General features: G+C 35.4%; 1 protein-coding gene across 1 annotated transcript in view; it reads left to right on the top strand.

The window, feature by feature from the left end:
• Window positions 1-16,406, top strand: part of VPS13C (vacuolar protein sorting 13 homolog C) — an 89,976-nt gene extending 73,570 nt beyond the window's left edge. Inside the window, 12 exon segments of the mRNA XM_032194724.1 lie at window positions 180-316; window positions 609-690; window positions 1,142-1,255; window positions 1,485-1,560; window positions 2,159-2,322; window positions 2,752-2,797; window positions 4,885-5,008; window positions 5,479-5,593; window positions 10,375-10,466; window positions 11,758-11,881; window positions 12,152-12,235; window positions 15,131-16,406. Of these exon segments, the coding sequence (XP_032050615.1) occupies window positions 180-316; window positions 609-690; window positions 1,142-1,255; window positions 1,485-1,560; window positions 2,159-2,322; window positions 2,752-2,797; window positions 4,885-5,008; window positions 5,479-5,593; window positions 10,375-10,466; window positions 11,758-11,881; window positions 12,152-12,235; window positions 15,131-15,232 (1,260 nt within the window). The 3' untranslated portion in view covers window positions 15,233-16,406.
• Window positions 16,407-18,184: the final 1,778 nt, after the last annotated feature.

Genomic DNA, 18,184 nt, shown 5'->3' with positions numbered 1-18,184 from the left:
TTTATAGGGCAATTTGGCACTGCTCTATGTGAAAATACATATAAATGCATACATTATCAAAGCAATACCATTGTGAGTTCAAGCATGTTTGTTCAAATAGTACATTTCTTCAAAGGGAATAAAATACACACTTGACACTGTTTCAGCACTGGTTTGTTTAACTAATTGTTTCTTGACAGTTGCATTTGAGCCTGTCTCTGGCTTCTGGTGGAGAAGCATCAGATAAGGGTCAAGAAATGATAGCCATCCATTCCCTGAATTTACTGTTGAAAAGTATTGGAGCTACTCTAACAGATGTGGATGATCTTATTTTCAAGTAAGCTAATAAAGATTTTTCAAATGATTTCAATATTTTGGAAAAAAAAAAAAAAAAAAAAAGCTAGAGTATACATTAATAAATAGGTCTGTGTTAAACTTTGCTGACTGACACTAGTATAAATGGGTAAAGCCTTTTAGGAAAGGGAGGAATGGAGGGAAGATGTTTGTGCTTCTTTTCTGGGGAATATGGTTTCAGGATTATCTGAAGGAAAAAATAGACCGCTTAAAAGGCAGGAGGTATGGAAGTGAGGAAGTGTGATGTTCAATAACGCACAATACTTGTCTTTCAGACTGGCTTTCTTTCAAATTAAATACCAGTTCTACAAGAGAGACCAACTGATGAAGAGAGTTGTTAGACATTATAGTGAACAAGTAAGTTTTAGTGAAGCCTTTGTGACAAGTTTTGAGTAACTATATTATAGAATGAGGAAAATAGGAAAGAAAAGGTGAATAACTCTAAAGGCTATTTTTTTTTAAAGTGTATGGTACTGAAGTAGGAATATGATGGCACATGACAGAAATGTAAATACAAAATCCTCTTAAATCTGTTTAATAATTTTGATTTAGTTGCTTTTGTGTTCTTACTGTCTACACATTTCTTCACCACAGTGTTCTGTTGTTTATCTGTGGATATACTACAGCTTTTACCTAAGCCAGTCTTGACTGTAGTAGAAATACTCACATGAGTGCTCTAACACCCTGCTTGGGTAGTCAGTCAAAAAAATTTACGAGCCTTGAATTCTAACATTGAACTGTGTAACAACCAATTAAGCTGTTCTTGGTTTTGCATTTTTTGTTGATTTTTTGTTCTTCTTGTTTTTAGTTCCTGAAACAGATGTATGTTCTTGTACTTGGGTTAGATGTTCTTGGAAATCCATTTGGCTTAATCAGAGGCTTGTCTGAGGGAGTTGAAGCTTTCTTTTATGAGCCTTTCCAGGTATGACCTTGTGATTATTCAAACATCTATGAATAGTAAGCTGATGGAATATACATGGAGGATTGTAGTTTTTTGTGTCACTGTACTCTCCACTGTTAAGAAAGCAATGTGTTTTTAATGTTGACATTAGAGAAATGCCATATTCAAACAATTTCATCCTCATCAGTTTAAAGGAACTGCTAGTGCTTTCTTGAAATAGTTTTCTTTTACTCATAAGCTTTGTTACCAGGGTGCTGTTCAAGGACCTGAAGAATTTGCTGAGGGCTTTGTAATCGGTGTTAGAAGTCTTCTTGGACACACAGTGGGTATGTTGTAATGTACAGTGGGTAATATTATTACTCTTTTAATAAAATAGGTTAACTCATGGATAGCGTTTGTTTTTCTTATTTGGGAAGGAAAGTTGTTTCTAAAAATATCTACATGGTAATTTTTAGACAAGAATTTATCAGATACTGGTGGTAGTATTCATGCTACAGACCATTTGTATCTAATTTACTTGACAGCATCTAAATCTATTTTGTAGAATTAGGAAGCAAACTGAGAAACTTGCTAAGTTTAACTGAATTTGTAACATGCTATGGATAAAAAAAGAAATTATAATGGTCTCAAAATACCTGGAAAAGCCTGAGGACCAGTTCTTGTTACAGTTCATTTATTTTTTTATTCAGCTATTACAGAAAGTCAGATGCCATCCACTATGATACGTAATATATACTGAGCTGATACAAGAGTCACCTTTTGCTAAGTTTATGATTTTCAGGTCAATTTCTTTTTGTGATCAACATGGTAGTCAGTCTGCATAAATTAGTAATATCTAAATTCAATACAAAATGAAATCTCTGAGCCTTGTGGCTTGTTGTATGTTTTCTGCTGTTAAATTTATTTTGTGATCTGTTCCACTAGGTGGTGCAGCAGGGGTGGTGTCTAGGATCACTGGCTCTGTTGGGAAAGGCTTAGCTGCCATTACTATGGATAAAGAATATCAGCAGAAACGGAGGGAGGAAATGGGTCGTCAGCCAAAAGACTTTGGTGACAGCCTGGCCAAAGGAGGAAAAGGCTTGTTGCGGGTATGAATTTGAAGTTGAGTGTATTATGTGCCAACATGTTGTAATCATTGCATATGATTTTTAAACATGAGAGTTTGATAATGTCTTATTTGGATTTATCAGTTCACAAACTAAACAGAAGACAAAAATGGGAAGTCAGTTTATAGGAGACTCAACATCCTCAATATCGTTCATCAACTTAAGAGTTTGATGTAATGTAGCTTTTTTGACCAGCACAGGGAATTGACGATAGAGTCTCAAAATGGGAAAGTTCCCTTTTTTTCCCCTCTGCTGTGATTTCCTTATGGATCTAAAGTGAAAAGGGATTTTTTTTTCCAATACTGAACTGCATTATTAAGTTTTAAAATGAAGAATGACACGATTGGTTGCCTAGTTAAACCATAGCATTCCTATTTCTAAGCAGGAACTTAATTATCTTCTTTGTTCTAGGGTGTTGTTGGGGGTGTGACGGGCATAATCACTAAACCTGTAGAAGGTAAGTGATAAGGTTGCACTGCACTGCCTGAAGATTTCTTTCAGTGTTTTAGGATTTATTAATTTTAGGCAATATCAATGTAAGTGTGGTGATGGTAAAGCACAGGGAGATTATATTTCTAATTCAAATATAACCTTATGCAATGTTTTACTCAGATACACTTATAGCTCTTATTTGCTTACCACCTTTTTGCTCTTTGTATGAATTAGGGAATTACTGTCTTTTAGATATGTTTTGTAAGGCTTGCTGTAGTACCCAGTTTATTTTTTAAAGTTAGAATAAAGACACTAAAAATGATCCTGTGATTCTTTGGAAAAAAAATGATAATTTTAAGAAGCACTAATTGAAAAAGCTTTGAATGTTATGACATGGGAACATGAGTTTAGTGATGGGGTTCAGTAGGTCAGTTTGATGGTTAGACTCAGTCTTGAAGGCCTTTCCAACCTAAATAATTATGATTCTGTGACATTTTCTCCCTACAATATCGTACAATGTTCATGGCACATGTATATCAGATGTTGAGCTAGCAGATTCTGGATACTACAGAAATAATGAACAACTAAAATAATATGTTCATTAAAGATGACAGATATTTCCAGAGGCTGGGGAAATATTAATAAAAAAAATTCTGGTTGAGTACCTGAGAGCAGTATGAGTTTTTGTTCAGGCTGTCACTTCATCAGTATGATAGACGATGAAAAATAACCAAGAAAATAATACTTCATAGTCCACATCTAAGTGATTTAAATACTGGCAGGTAATTGTTGTGCTGTATTTCACCTGTGTTTTTTAGGCTGTTGGCAGATAATTTGAGGTTAGTATTTACCTCACTGGTGGATGAACACATGGGCTTTCTAAACACTCTTAGCTCTTCCAAAGTTATGTATTACCAGAAACACGGAGTTCTGAAGTAGAAATAATTAACTTCTGTTATGCATGTGCAATTTCGAGCCTTCGGATTATTTAATTGTTATTGTTGACCTATAAAAACTGGTGATCCCCAGTCACGACCAAATGTGAGTGAAGAAGAATCTAGTTTGGCTGATGGTTTGGGCTCAAAGGATTGTAGCAAATGGGGTCATGTCAGGCTGGCAACCAGATGCTCTTGGGGTTCCCCAGGGCTCCATTTTAGGTCCAGTTCTCTTCAAGGTTTATGTAAGTGGTCTGGACACAGGACATGAATGCACTTTAAGTAGGTTTGCAGATGACACTAAACTAGGAAGATTCTATATGAGTAATGGGGCTACCCTGGATATATCTACCATCTGGGGGATGAGAGCTTGGAGAGCAGCACCACAGAAAGGAATGTAGAGGTTTTGGTTCATGTTAAGTTGAGTATGAGTCAACAGAGTGACCTGGCAGCCAAAAGGGACAGTCATTTCCTGGGGTACATCAAGCACAGCATTGCTAGCTGGTCAAGGGAAGTGATTGTCCCTCTCTGCTCTGTGGTGGTGTGGCCTCACCTACAGTAATGCATAGAGTTTTGGCTGTAATAAGATTAGAAGAATGTAAAACTACTAGAGAGCATGCAAAGGAGGGCAGCAAAGATGGTTGAAGGTCTAGAGAGGAAGGCATATGAGGAGCAGCTGAGGTCACTTGGTTTGTTCAGCCCAGAGAGGAGGAGACTGAGGGAAGGCTTCATGGCTGCCTGCAGCTCCCTCACGAGGGGAGTGGAGAGGCAGGCGCTGAGCTCTTCTCTTTGGTGACAGCAAAAGGACCTGAGGGAAGGGCATGGAGCTGCATCAGGAGAGGTTCAGGCTGGGCGTTAGGAAAAAGCTCTTCAGTGAGAGGGTGGTCAAGCACTGGAACAAGCTCTCCAAGGAGCAGTTTATGGCACCAAGCCCACAAGAGTTCCAAATAGTTTGGACAATGTTTTCGGGTAGATGGTTTGATTTTTAAGTGCTCCTGCGGAATGTGTGACTTTTGTAGAGCTTTTTAGTATGCAAACTATAGATAATCAATTTCCATGGGCTGTTTTCAAGATAAAATGATTGTAATGCAGTTCAGAGCAGTAGTAGTTGAATTCTGTGGTTACTGGTTTCTGGCACGTAATTAAAAATATCGTTTTTCTCCTGTTTCTTTTAAAGGGGCTAAAAAGGAAGGTGCAGCTGGATTCTTTAAAGGAATTGGAAAGGGGCTTGTAGGAGTGGTAGCCCGCCCAACAGGTGGCATTGTAGATATGGCAAGCAGTACCTTCCAGGGAATTCAAAGGTAAAACGTCAAGAGGAAGTTTTGAAGAATTCTCCATATGTCATAAACTAGGTGATTAAATGGTCCAGTAGGGACAGAAATTTGTTGAAGATGATTTGCAGTAGGATTATATAGGACTGAGAGTTACCTAACAGCTGGTAATGAATGTATTTTATGATAATCTCTGGAAATTGTTGATTCAGAATACGTCGTGTGGTGTCACAGTTCACATAAACAGTAACTAGCCCATTGTATCCTTTCGCTACCATCCTTTATGAAAACATAATTAAAGGATCACGTTTAAACCTTATTTCTGAGGTAATTTGTCTACTGCACAATTCAAATGTTTAAATGTCATTTAAACTTACTGTAAAAAATCGACCATCGAAATTCTGGGAGAAAATTTGCCCATTTGAAACTCAGTTAACAGTAACGGTAAAGCTCAAATATGTAGTAAGCTTATGAGAATATTGCTCCATTGTCTCTGGCAGGGTGGCAGAGTCAACAGAAGAAGTATCTAATCTCCGCCCTCCACGTCTCATTCACGAAGATGGCATTATCCGGCCATACAACAGGGTGGAAGCGGAGGGTTATGATTTATTTGAGGTATGACTTACATTATAGTTTAAGTACTCTAATCTACAGGTTTCCTTAAAATATTATAGAAATTAGGGAGAAAAAAAAGCTGTTCTGAAGGGAGATGGGATTAAGAATGCTTTGAAATACGTGGAAGCATTAAGAAAAATGCATTTGACACTCAAGTCAAACGTTATGCTTGAAAAAAACAATCTAGTACCACTAAGTCTTCTTCATAAACTAAGCAACTATTAAATAGGATGAATAGAGCTTGAATTAATTGGCATGTAATGGAATTATTGAAATTCCTGTGGTGTTTTGGGTGGTATCAGCAGTTCAAACAACTGCATGAGTTCTCAAAGTGCCACCTTTTGGTATTTATTATATTGTTCTTAGTGCTAATGTGTCATAGCTACAGGTATTATGTAAATGTACTAGCCTGCTTCCACGTCTGGATGTGGATAAAACATGGATGTTGAATAACTGTTGGTTTTAAGTCCTAAGTAATCAGAATCCAGTTGAATTGCATTTCAACTTTCGCTTTCTTAAAAACTGAAAATGTTTATCTTTTTCTAAGGAGTTAAAGTAACATTACTTTCCTCGTTAATGATTTTAAAACTAAAACTTGCGTAATTTCTGCTTCCTTCTTGATTTTTTAATACTTATTTCCCAGTCTATTTCTAATACTTCTCTTCTTTCTCTTTTTTTCCTGGCATACGCAGCAAGAACTGGAATAAAGGAGTAAACATTTTCCATGTTTCCTCTTGATTTCCTTTATGGTCTTTTATCTGTCTTAATTATTTAGATTAAGGGCATGATTGCATTTAACATGTCCGCGCCCTACCATTCATGTCTTTTCTGTGTAGCAGATAGTGTTTCATGTTGTCCTGGCTAGAAAACAAAAAAAAAGAAACTTAATATCTAAGGTAAGATTAGATAAGTGAGAAAGATGAGAGAGAGGTTGTTATTTCTCTTTTATATCTGTTGCATACTTAGCTCTTTATGAATGTCAGATACTGAAGGCTCTTGGGGAAAAATCATGGTAGGGTAGATGTTGAGTTCATTCATTTGTTAGCATTCTCTTTCTCTTAAAGCTAGGGCTGTGAATGAAGGGAGAGAGCAATGTTTTCATATGTGCACTAAATTTACAGTAGTGATACGGAATAGAATTTTCTTCTGTGAAAATGTTTGCTTAGAAATTCAAGATTATATGGAAATGTTTCCATAAGGATTCTAACAAAACTTTTCTTTTTTCTTTCTGTAAAAAACTTTTCTTTCTTCCATAGCCCTGCCACTTAAACATTTAATGAACCCTTATGACTTCAAGTAAACACCACTCCTACTTCTATTTGAAATTTTATCAGTTAAAAAAATTATATCCAGCTCAGTTGACTGCTTTCATTCACAGAATCGTAGGGCTTTTCTGTTTAACATACTTACATGTCAAATGTGAACATGAATATTTATTATACCATTAACATTAATTTATATTAAAACATATTTCTAAATCAAGTGATGCCATAAATTTAATTTCTAACACAACAACTCAGAAATAACAAACTACGCTGACCAAGTTGTCTTGGGAGCCAATTAATTGCTTATCATACACAAAACAAAACTTCAAGCAGAAACATCTCTGCTGCTAATGCCTTTCTAGAATTTACTGTTCAATAGTTCTTTTTCATTTAAAGTAGTTTAAAAAAAGTAGGAAAATTATTTTACCTATTTAAGTGAAATCATCAGTGTCATATAATGAACAAAACCAAATTGCTTCATGTAATGAGAATTTTTTGTTTCTAACTTCTATTATTCTTAGATCTTGCTTAGGGATATTTTTCAGTAATGCTGCACTTCCTGAGTGGTTGCGCTGTATTTTTTCTGTCTATCGAAAAGGAAAATGTGGTACAATTAGCACTGCAAATTGGATATTATGCATTTCCTGCACATCTAATATTTGCATTTTTCTTAGGCATAAATTATATCAGTAGTATAGTTACTTCTTTTCGGAAGACAACTTTCTGAAAACAGCTTTTATTTTTAACCAATTTTGATTTTTATACTACAGCTTAGTGTTGGGAAGTTTTTGTTTTCTAATATAATTTCAAAACAAGATGGACAGTGTCTTACAGGAATAAGATAATTTACGAGAAGGATAATTTATACACACTTGGAAATTTAATTGTCAGTAAGTCAATTTATAGATGCTAGGTCTGTATATTTTTGATTCCAGTTTTGACCCAACATTACATGTTGTTTGACCATAATTCCCACTCTCATCTCCCATATCATCAGTATGCCACTCCTCTATCCCTGTAAAATAAGCTAAATAATAAAATTCATAATAAGAATTATTTAGAAATGGAGAATTTTAACATATAAACCAGTCTGGATTCTTAATTCCTGTATTCTCTTGCATGCAAAGCTTCTGGATGCTTGCTGTCAGCCATACAAATACTGACCTTAAGATGATTTTCCTGCCTAAGCAGTTAAAATAATTTCAAATACCATTCTTACCACCCCTAAGTACTTCTGTGTTTTATCTTGATTATGTGTCATCTCTGATTTGGCCAGTGACTTCTACCTTATTAAATTGAGTAATCAGTTGAAATTCATCTGAGAAAGCTCTGCTTCTAGCCTGCTGCTTTAGCCATACTAATAGCTCAACTCAGGTCCATTTACAGTTGGTCATTTCTATCAAATTAAAGGTTACTTTCCCTTGGAGATAAAAATGTTGTTTCAATATCCCTTCTTTTCCAACCACCTTGCTTTTATAGTTATACATCGTTAAATTCATGGCTTTTCCATGGGGAAAATGAACTAAACTTCTTTAAAGTGCTGTAGTATTCTCATCAAAATAAAAGCTTCTTGTGAAGATGCCTAAATTTTAACAGCGTTCTCAGATCATGAAGTGATTTGCATCAAGTGCCCCAACCCCTTTTTACAAAACACACTGCCATAGCACACTGAATTTGTATCAGGAGTATTGATGCAGCTCTGACAACTACTGCATTGCTTAGGCAGAGAGCTTCATGGAAATTCTTACTTTAATAAAGTATTATGTATAAAATTTAAAAGTACTAGCAGGATGGTTTCTGAAGTTACAAAACCAGACTTCATCAACAAAGCTTGGAGTTTAAATAGAGGAATAAGCTTATGAATAAATCTCTATTTAAATATGTGGTTATTTCTCACTTCTTGCTTATCCAACAAAAAGATTCAGAATATGGGTTTCAACCTTTGAATTGCAGTCTTGATGGTGATGTTTTTTGTATTTCTTTATTTGTATTTATTTATATACCTGCATCGACTATGCTTTGGTTATAAAATGTGAGTTGATATTCTTTTATTCATATACTGCCGTCTTTCTGTGATTTGAAGAGATGCAAAGACTTTGAGATAAGCAGTCTTTTGTGGCATTTTTCCCTTTCATGTTTGTTTTACAGTATCAGAAACTTTTAAGATAGTCAGAAAGTGATATTTTTTCATAGAAGATGGGGACTCTATATTTTAGGTTGTTGGAAATTTCTGAATTAAAATGATTTTTAAAGTATCACATCCCTGGGGATGAAATCCAGGAAAACATTGTGCTGCTGATTTAATCTATAGAACATGAATCCACCTTTGAGCTTAAAGGTGTTTTTGGGGTTCTGTTGCAATGTATGATGATGCTTTAAAGCATTTGTTAAACTTTTAAATATACAAAAATAAAATGCAAATATAAGTAAATGTTGAAGCTTCTTTAATTGATTTTGATGTAAATTGGATTGACATAAGGTCCTTCCGTTTTGGTTACTTGATCTATATAGAGTTTTGAGCTTGCATGGTTGACCATAGATAAATGTAGAATCAAGTCATAGATTCAGCTATGGAAATTAAGAAGGAAATTATTATTATTTTTTTTTTACAGGGAATAACTAAAAATATACTGATTTTATTTTCTCCTTCCTCCTTCATTTCAAGTATGTTCTCACGAGTTTGTCAGAAACAACTTGAGTAAAGTTGTTTCTTACTTTTATACAGTGGCTGAATTCCCCAATAACAGAAGCAATCTGAAAACCGAAGGTCATTTTTACTTTGAAGATCATTGGGCCAATTTTGGGTCCTCCAGTTACAAACAGTTGATGGGATATTGTAAACCTGATGACATGTTCTAGAAAATACTGTTCTTCAGTTAAATAGCATATACAGAGTAAAAAATCAGAAAATACTTAGTGAAAAATTGTTGAAGAACCTAAAAATAGCTGGGAAGCACTTAATTGTTTTGTTTGGAAGCTTTTTTTAACCTCTGTTCATGGTTTATCATTTGCTATAGTTGACTAACAGAAAGAGAGGATGAGTAGCTTGATTTACACTTTCATATTACTTTCCTTACATACTTGAGATATCAAATAAGTATGTCTTTTCAATGCTTTAGAAGCATGACCTTTGAGGTGCATTGAGTGTAACTTGGTTGTTTATTTCTATAAGCCTGGGCCATGTGTTGTATTCTCAAAAGATATTGTCACAGGATGTTCACTCTTGATTCAAGTCTGCAGCATAGGATATACTAAATAAATAAGAATTACTAAACAATTAGCACAAAGAGAAAATTCAAGCTAGGTGAATAGCCTAATGACACTGCAATGTCATGTTCTCCCTTTTGAGGGGAAGGGAGCAGACCTTTCACTGACTGAGCTTCAGGAGTGAGAACATTGTGATAGCCTTCTTTTGAAGAACCAGTTCAACTAGGTGACATTTAGAAAGGCTTTTGAATGGAAAGCACCACTTTGACTTCTGTTTTTGCAGTCTAATGTTTTCATTTTCTGTTCCAGAAATTGCACATCAGAAAGCTGGAAAAAGAGACCTACCGATACCACTGTGCACTTCCAAGAGGCAGAAGGGCAAACCTTATTGTTACCAATAGGTATTTAGCTTTGAAGGCCTCCTAAGGGCTTGTCTTCATTTCAGCTTCAGGATCAGTCATCTGGCTAGTCTAAAGTGGTAGCTGTTGTCTGCATATTTACTTTCCTTATTGGTTTTCTTCATTTGATAATTTGCTTCCTTTATGGAAAATGTAAGATGATGATCAATGATGTTGATACAAGATGCTAGTTCAGGAAGCAATTTTAGTTGACTCTGAGGTCAGTGACCATTTCATAATAGTGGAGGGAAATACTCCTTTTTCTGTTTCTGTTGTTTCAAATTAGCTTGTGTTAAGTGTCTGTAATCAAAACTATGTTTTTCTAATGCATGTTTACAGTCTCCTTAGTTAAAGGATACTTTAAGTGGAGTCTTAACTTTTCTTGTTCAAGTATGAACATAAATATTAAACCCATCGGGCAGTATTTAGAATGTAAGTTATTACTAGTCTTGGATGCAGTTTGAGGACTCAAAACTGTGTAAATACATTTAGATAACAAAGAAGATCCCATAGTTTCTTCTCCATATCCCTGATGTCACCAATTTCTCCCCCTTGCCTGAATGTATGAGGTGGGCTAACCCATAATGAGACTCTGAGAGACATTCCACTTAAATTTGTTTTGTAACAACTAGCACACTTCATAATTCATGCTGCAGCAGAACAGGGTTTTTAAGATAAGTAGTCATGTCTTTTTATAATTTTATGGTGGTTTAGTTTTTTGCAGCTTCAGCTAAATGTGCACTTCTGTTCTTATCCCGGTTGCGATAAGGGACATGTTTAAAAGTTCTAGTTGAATTCCATTCAAAACTGCCCCTTGTTTTGGTCTAGTGTGACAGCTAACATTGGAGTTTTGAAATGTTAGAGGGATTGCTAATTAGCAAATGTAACAGGTAACTAGGACTGCCAGGCGATCCATTTCTACTTTGCACTTGTTTGAATATATAGCTAGTATTCAGTTTGCTGAGGCTTGCATTGTGGAAGAGATTTGTATTAACTGATGACCCTCTAGTATCCATTTCTAGTAAAATGTTTGGATTTGGAGAGATGGGTGAGTTTTAATTTAACTTGCCCTGTGCATACCGTGTGATAACATGGATCACTATGAGTCCTAAGGACAAAGTTATCATCTCAGAGTGTATATTAAAGAAATACTGTTCTACTGCTACTGAATTGGTAGTTTTGATCCACATAGGAAATGCCTTCTTGAGCATATTTCTGGTTTTCATTTCATTTTCTGGCAAAGTTCTAATCCCAGGAAGAAACTGTGTATTGACTTTTGTTTTCTTCTGAACAGGAGAGTGATATATGTAAAGGAGGTTGAAATTTTAGGTCACTTAACTACCGAGTGGGATTACTTACTTGAAGACTTTGCATGCTGTCCCACCTATGAAGGAAGTGTTTTAAAAATAACTGTTCTGGTAAGAAAAGCTTTTATTTATTTATTTATTTCATTTAACACTACTTATTTAGTGATCCAAAGATGCTTTGAATTTGCCTAAGGGTTCTAACTGCTGACGTTGGAGCTATGAGATAGGAGTTGCTCTGTATTTTTTAGAACTATGGATGGGTTGGACAGAGACCATGTGGAAATCTAAACTGAAGTTGACATTCAAGCCATTTAAGTATCAGGTTCTGCAATCTTGTTTTGTGAGTCACCTGAACTACATTTTTGTTCCCTTCTGCAACAGGATCAAAGGATGTTCCACAGGAAGGACAGTGGAGGTCATGAATGTGTAAAGGCAATTCAACTTCAAGATGTATCTACAGCAAGGGTATATTCTTTCTTCTGTTTTCTTTCTCCTTATGATATCATTAGTAATTGTTGAAACTCAACATGTCTAAAAAAACAGTAACATTCACAGACTAGTTACAGAATAGTGTGCTATGCCTGGGGACTGTTTACTTTGTTGTTGAAAATGAGATTGACCAGGAGAACGAGATAAAATAATCTGAAGCATTCAAGAGAGTAAATACGATGATAAGTTAAGGTTAAAGCTGGCATCATCTTATGCTTTGTATAATATAACTCATTAACAGAAAATAGTTCAAATAATAAATGAGCTAGGTGAAGTTCATTCTAGTCTCTAGGAGTCAACATACCTCTGAATTATGCCACCTCCTCATTATTTCAAGATGACTGAATTAACCCAGCAAGTGTGCCTCTGTGTGAAATGAATGACAGACTCCTTCCCCCTTCTCACTCTCTGCCCATTTTCTACTGTTTATTTCCAAATGTTTGCTCATGTTGATGCTGGAGAGGTTGATTTTTGAGTGTTTTTATTTTATGTATGGCTGGGTTTCCTAGCTAACTCACACAAGCTAAACTAACAGTTTGCATAAATTCCATGGTACTTAAGCAGCTGAAAAATCTGCCTGGGTAACTGTGTATCTTGTAGCTTTGTGTCAGATTATAAGAGATGATGAATTCTTCCCAATCCCCACAGAGGAGTAAAATACTTTCACAACATCTTGCAAGCAGATGTGAAATGGTAGCTTGAGTAAATGGCAACTCAAAACTAGAATATGCCCAAATTCCTCCTATGAAATTGATCAAGTCATATAAAAGAACCAGTTAGACGGGGGACAAAAAAGTTGCTATCATATGAAGGCACTTCTTTACATACTGGAACAGTGTGTATAACTATTAATTCACCATCACCTGTCTAAAGCGATTTTTTTAGCCTTCTCTTTTGGCATATGTTCCAAACTGTGCAGTTGGTTCGCTAGTATAAATCCTTTCAACACAAACAGCAACTACAAAAACGTGGGCAACACCAGAGAAATAAATTACTTCTTTCTGTTTCGTTCTCTTTTTAAATTTTTTACTGTTTACCTACATATTTCTTTGCTGTTATGCTGGCTTGGATGTGTTAATAAATTTCTGTCTTCAAGTGCAACACTGGTGCTTAACTTTTGTGGCTTTCAGTTGCACGAGTCTTTACTCTTAATTTTGCATCTCCCTTCTTTGCATAGATCCCACTTAGAAAACTCTCCGAATCTGACAGGAAGCCACAAAAAAGTGTGCTTCACAGATAATTATCACTTCTTTTAAGGCTTCTGTGAAGCTCTTAGTGACAGAAACATGAAACAAATGTCTGGAAGATCAACTTAAGTTGATCTGTAGCTTCCTAGTTCTTTCTGTCCTCTATAAAAATAACATAGGTTTTGTTTGCTTGTTTTTTAGTCTTCTGAATCTTCTCCCAGTCTCCATGAGTTATCAGCAATCCATAAACGTTTGAAATGCTTCAAGTGTACTCTGATGCATGTTGCCTGTCCATCCAGCGTAATTTAATAATCTTCTCATATTCATAGTTACATAAATCAGTTTGTTCTACTGAAATCAGGAGCAAAACTGCCCTCACAAGCATTTCCAACACTTAAGCTTTCTCCTAATGCTGGAGTTATTCAGGTAAAATGAGGATGACTATCCAAACTACTTGCCCCCTCCCGCCCCCGAGGCATTTATACGTGGCAGTGACATTAATTTTCTTGGACTGGAGTTATATCAGAACGTTAATATTATGGATATGTCATATGCATAACCTAAGTCTGATGTTAGGTAGTTGTGAAATGGATTTTCCTAACAGTTGGACCAGTTTGTTTGGGTTGTCACACTGCTTTGTTCAGTTGTTTCTAATTGTATCCTTATTATTTGCTTCTCTTCTAATTTATCCTTCAGTGGATTGCAACTATCTATCTAGTTTATTGTGAGCACTTCTCGTTGTAAATGTTTACAAAAGCACAGGCATTTATGTCTTCCTTTAAGTATCACAAATGATTGTGTTACGTTTACAGATAATGATAATGAAAACCTGTTGGTTGGTTGGCCTGAACGTAGTTCTTTTCATAGCCCTATCACCTCAGACTGAAACTTTTAGGTGTGGGTTCTCACTACTTTTGTATCCATTTTTAGAACAGAAAATACTGCTAAATTTGATCTGATATTAACTTTTTTTTTTTTCAAAATACCCTTGTTCTCTTGGTATTTAAATTTTCAGTAGAAACAATATATAATGAAAGGAACAGAGGATGAAACATGCTGGTTAGGACATCTACTACACTGGGATATATACTTGGTCAGTATGTATCTATTTGAGAGGCCTTTGGTTCTACTTATATTTATTGATTCAAGTATATTCATTTGAGATGCCTTTGATACTATTTATTTGAGAGGCCTTGGAAATTAAGCGAAGAGAGAGAGAACACATCCTTTTGTTGTTGTTAACAAATATCACATCTAATGCAAAATGGCTATTTAAATGTTAACTGATATTTTACATTGCTTTTATGTTAGTAGTACAGGTTGTAGTTCCTGTTTTTTGGGCTAGTATAGTGCTGGACCTTTAAATGCCCTGACTTTGAAAGCCTTTAAAGTGTATAGTATTGGAAAAAGCACTTGCTTATCTGTTTAAGATCGCAGCCCTTGCATTGCGGTGCTTCCTGAGGAAGGTTTATCTAGCTAAGTGTGAATAAAATCATTAATGTGACTACTTGAAAAATCTGAGCAGATTGACAACATCACTGAAGCTTTTTCTATGTTGAATATTATGTAGGTCAGTCAGAAGCTGTATATTTAACTTAAGGCGCATAAATTAGCCAATGTGTGTGTAGGTTTTGCTGTAGGTGGCAAACTTTAATCTTTGTACTTTCAATATATTGTTTTACAGAGCATTTGTTCTGCCATTGTGGAAGCCCAGGCAACAAGAAAACAACAGAAGCTGGTGAAGCAAGCATCACTGCAGTTGAAGAAACCACAAACTCTGTCTTGATAATAACTGGATTTATCGGGTTTGACCTTTGGTATGCAATCTTATGCCTAAAATTGATTAAAAGCAACATGGAAACGTTTTACAGAAACTAAAGCTAAAATATCTGAGGTCTTCCTTTGACATTAACAGCCATAAACACTTTATTTTAAGAACCTATGTGTCTTGCCAAAACTGTGGATTTAATTAACCTAAAATAAGCATGAAAGCCTAAAAATTACAACTTTTAGCTAATGTTTTCCTACTCTAAAACTACCTTTTCTGCACTTTTTAATATCAGGATAAAAAAAAATTACATAATTTGCACTCTAAGGTTAAGGTTTACAAACAGGTTGTAGTAATTGTTGTTCTAGCATTTTGCTAACTAAAGTGCTTATGTTAGTGACTGATTGAAACAAAAACTTCTATTTTAAGCAGCATTCTGTTTAAATTAAGAAAGTGTATACAATTTAGCTACTCTAAGTTGTTCTGTGTCTGTTCACAATCCTAAAAATAGTGCACTGGAGTAACATAAAAATGACTAATGAATGAAATAGGTGTGTGGGGATGCTTACTTTGGAATGTTGTCATTTACACTGTAAATGAAAATCTGCACTTTAAAAATGGAGAATATTGTTTATCTGTCTTGAGCATGTATATGATTTTGGTTATATCACTGTAGCTTAAAGACCTTCCCATGGAGGAACAGTACACTCTTGTACTGTGAGAATGTTGTGTGCCAAAAGCTTAAATCAAAATAGTTTGCAATATTTTAGTGTACAGCTATTTCACTGGAAAAGTGCCATCTAATTAAGCTAAAATATGCTTCCAATGTATTATTTTGTGTTGCAGTTTTTCTTTCTGAAGACCCTTAAAATACAGTTTAATAAGATACTTAAACATATTCAAAACATTCCCTGTATATACTATGGTATGAGTAATCCTATGAACTTAATTGAGACAAATTCTGTAACACAAGGCTTATGCACAAGTAACTGGGTCAGGGACTATATGAGCAAATCAAATGAGTTTTAGTTCAGTGAACAGTAAACTAACAACGCTTGCTGTCAGTCTTTGGCTCTCAAGTAGAGAAAATACTCTTACGTGTGCTAACTCACCAATTTGTTCTTTCCATCTTACTTCACTTGGAAACCATCAATGAATGATTTTTGTATTTTATTATTATTTCATTTCATAGTAGATAATAGTTAAAGATATGAACTCAGAGTAAAACTGGTAATATTCTTGCATAGACCTATTCTGTAAGTATAACTATCATGAGAGCTAGGTCTGGATTTTTGAACTTCGTCCATAGTTAAGGGCTGTTGGATTCTATAAATGTGTACTGAACTTGTACCTTTTCATTAGATATCTTTTGGAGAGCATCTGCAGCTGTGATTTTATTGCACCTGTATGCACAGGGTTATTAATCCTGTTCAGTCCAATGGGAATAAACATGGTACAACCTTTTGTCTGTAATATCACCTATATTCTAGAAAGCTCTGCTTAAACATTGAGATTAGCAGCCTAGGTTGTATGTATTTCAAGCCTTGTGTTAAAAAGTATATATATTGACAATAAATTTTTATATGCAATTATTTGTGCAATGGCTTTAATGATTTTGCTTTTGAAATACATTCTGTTCTCTTGGTTTCTGTGTGTCAATGTCATGATATGGGGAAAAAATGGAATATTAGTGTACCTCATGAGCTATCTGCAGCCCTCTGCTTCCTTCAGTTTGGTGTCTGGCATTTAAGGGATGGTTCTGTATGTATTGTCTTTTAATCCTAGCTGAAGGTAGATTCCAATTCTATGTATCTTTGTGTTTACCTTGTGCCATTTTTGAGATGGAGAATTGAAGCTTAAAACAGTTTTGATGACACATTCCTGACTACAGTTTTCTGCTTGCTTCAGTTATGTACTTCATTTCTATTTGTAAACCTTCTGGTTTGAGTTCTCAAGAGTAGATACTTTTTCTCACTGTATTTCACTGTAGGTACAGTGAAATAGCTTTCCTTTCTGTTTAAAGCAGTTTTAAGAAGCAGTAGGGTTTTAAAGAAGAACTTTTGATTTTGAAATGCTTGCCTTTGCAGTTCGCGTTGCTGAATTTGAAGTAGATGTCACTAGGACTTCCAGCTGAGGTAGTGAATGACCTTCTGTATCACTTGGACCAAGCACTCTGGAGGACATGAGAGATCACTTGCTTCACAAGAAATTGCATGTCTTGTTTAAATGAAGATAGCTGTTTGGGTCTAGTATGTTTCCAATGCTTGTCCTGTGCTTTCCTCAGTCTTCTATTTAGCGTGTCCTTCCCTCTTTTGCTCTGTTGTTTCATATAGCCTTTTGCATTGCTGTGTTCTTTACAGCCCTTGGCTGTACCTAGGTTTTGTTGTCTGATGTTGTCAGCTTTTTTTTTTGTCCTGCTCCCTTTCTGTCCTTTTTCTGAAACTTCCCATCTTGTTAAAGTGCTGGCTGAAGGAATTAGGGCTGAGGAGAGTCTCTTGACTCATATATCTAAGGATATAAGCATAAAAACAGTGAATGAATTAAATGTTGTTTGGATGATCTGTAGGAACGAGGCATTGCTAGGGTAAAGAATCTTTAGTGATGAATTTTCAACTAATTGCTGCAGTGCCAAATGAGTTTTTTGGAAAATTTAGGCACACCCTTGCAGTGTTGCAACAAATTTATTTCCCATCCCTTGCAAATGTTATGCTTTTATGAAGTTCTAGATTTTCAGTACTACTGAACACCAGTGGGCCAAACTGTTGAGATCTTTATAGACCTTTAATTACAGTGAGCTCCTGGAGGCTTTTGCTATCTCAAAACCCTGGATCCCTGCTTTGCTTCAATTGCTCTCTGGCTTTTTGGATGACCGTAGGTTTCTCTGGCTCTTCAAAAACATTTCTTTCCACAACTTGTATGGCTATTCTGTCCTTGGAGCTGTTTTTTTCAGTCTGTTGCTTGAGATGTAGC

This window comes from Aythya fuligula, chromosome 11 (assembly GCF_009819795.1).
Source record: "Aythya fuligula isolate bAytFul2 chromosome 11, bAytFul2.pri, whole genome shotgun sequence".
NCBI lineage: Eukaryota > Metazoa > Chordata > Aves > Anseriformes > Anatidae > Aythya > Aythya fuligula.
The sequence above is the reverse complement of the archived record's forward strand: the minus strand, read 5'-3'. Positions and strand labels throughout refer to the sequence as shown.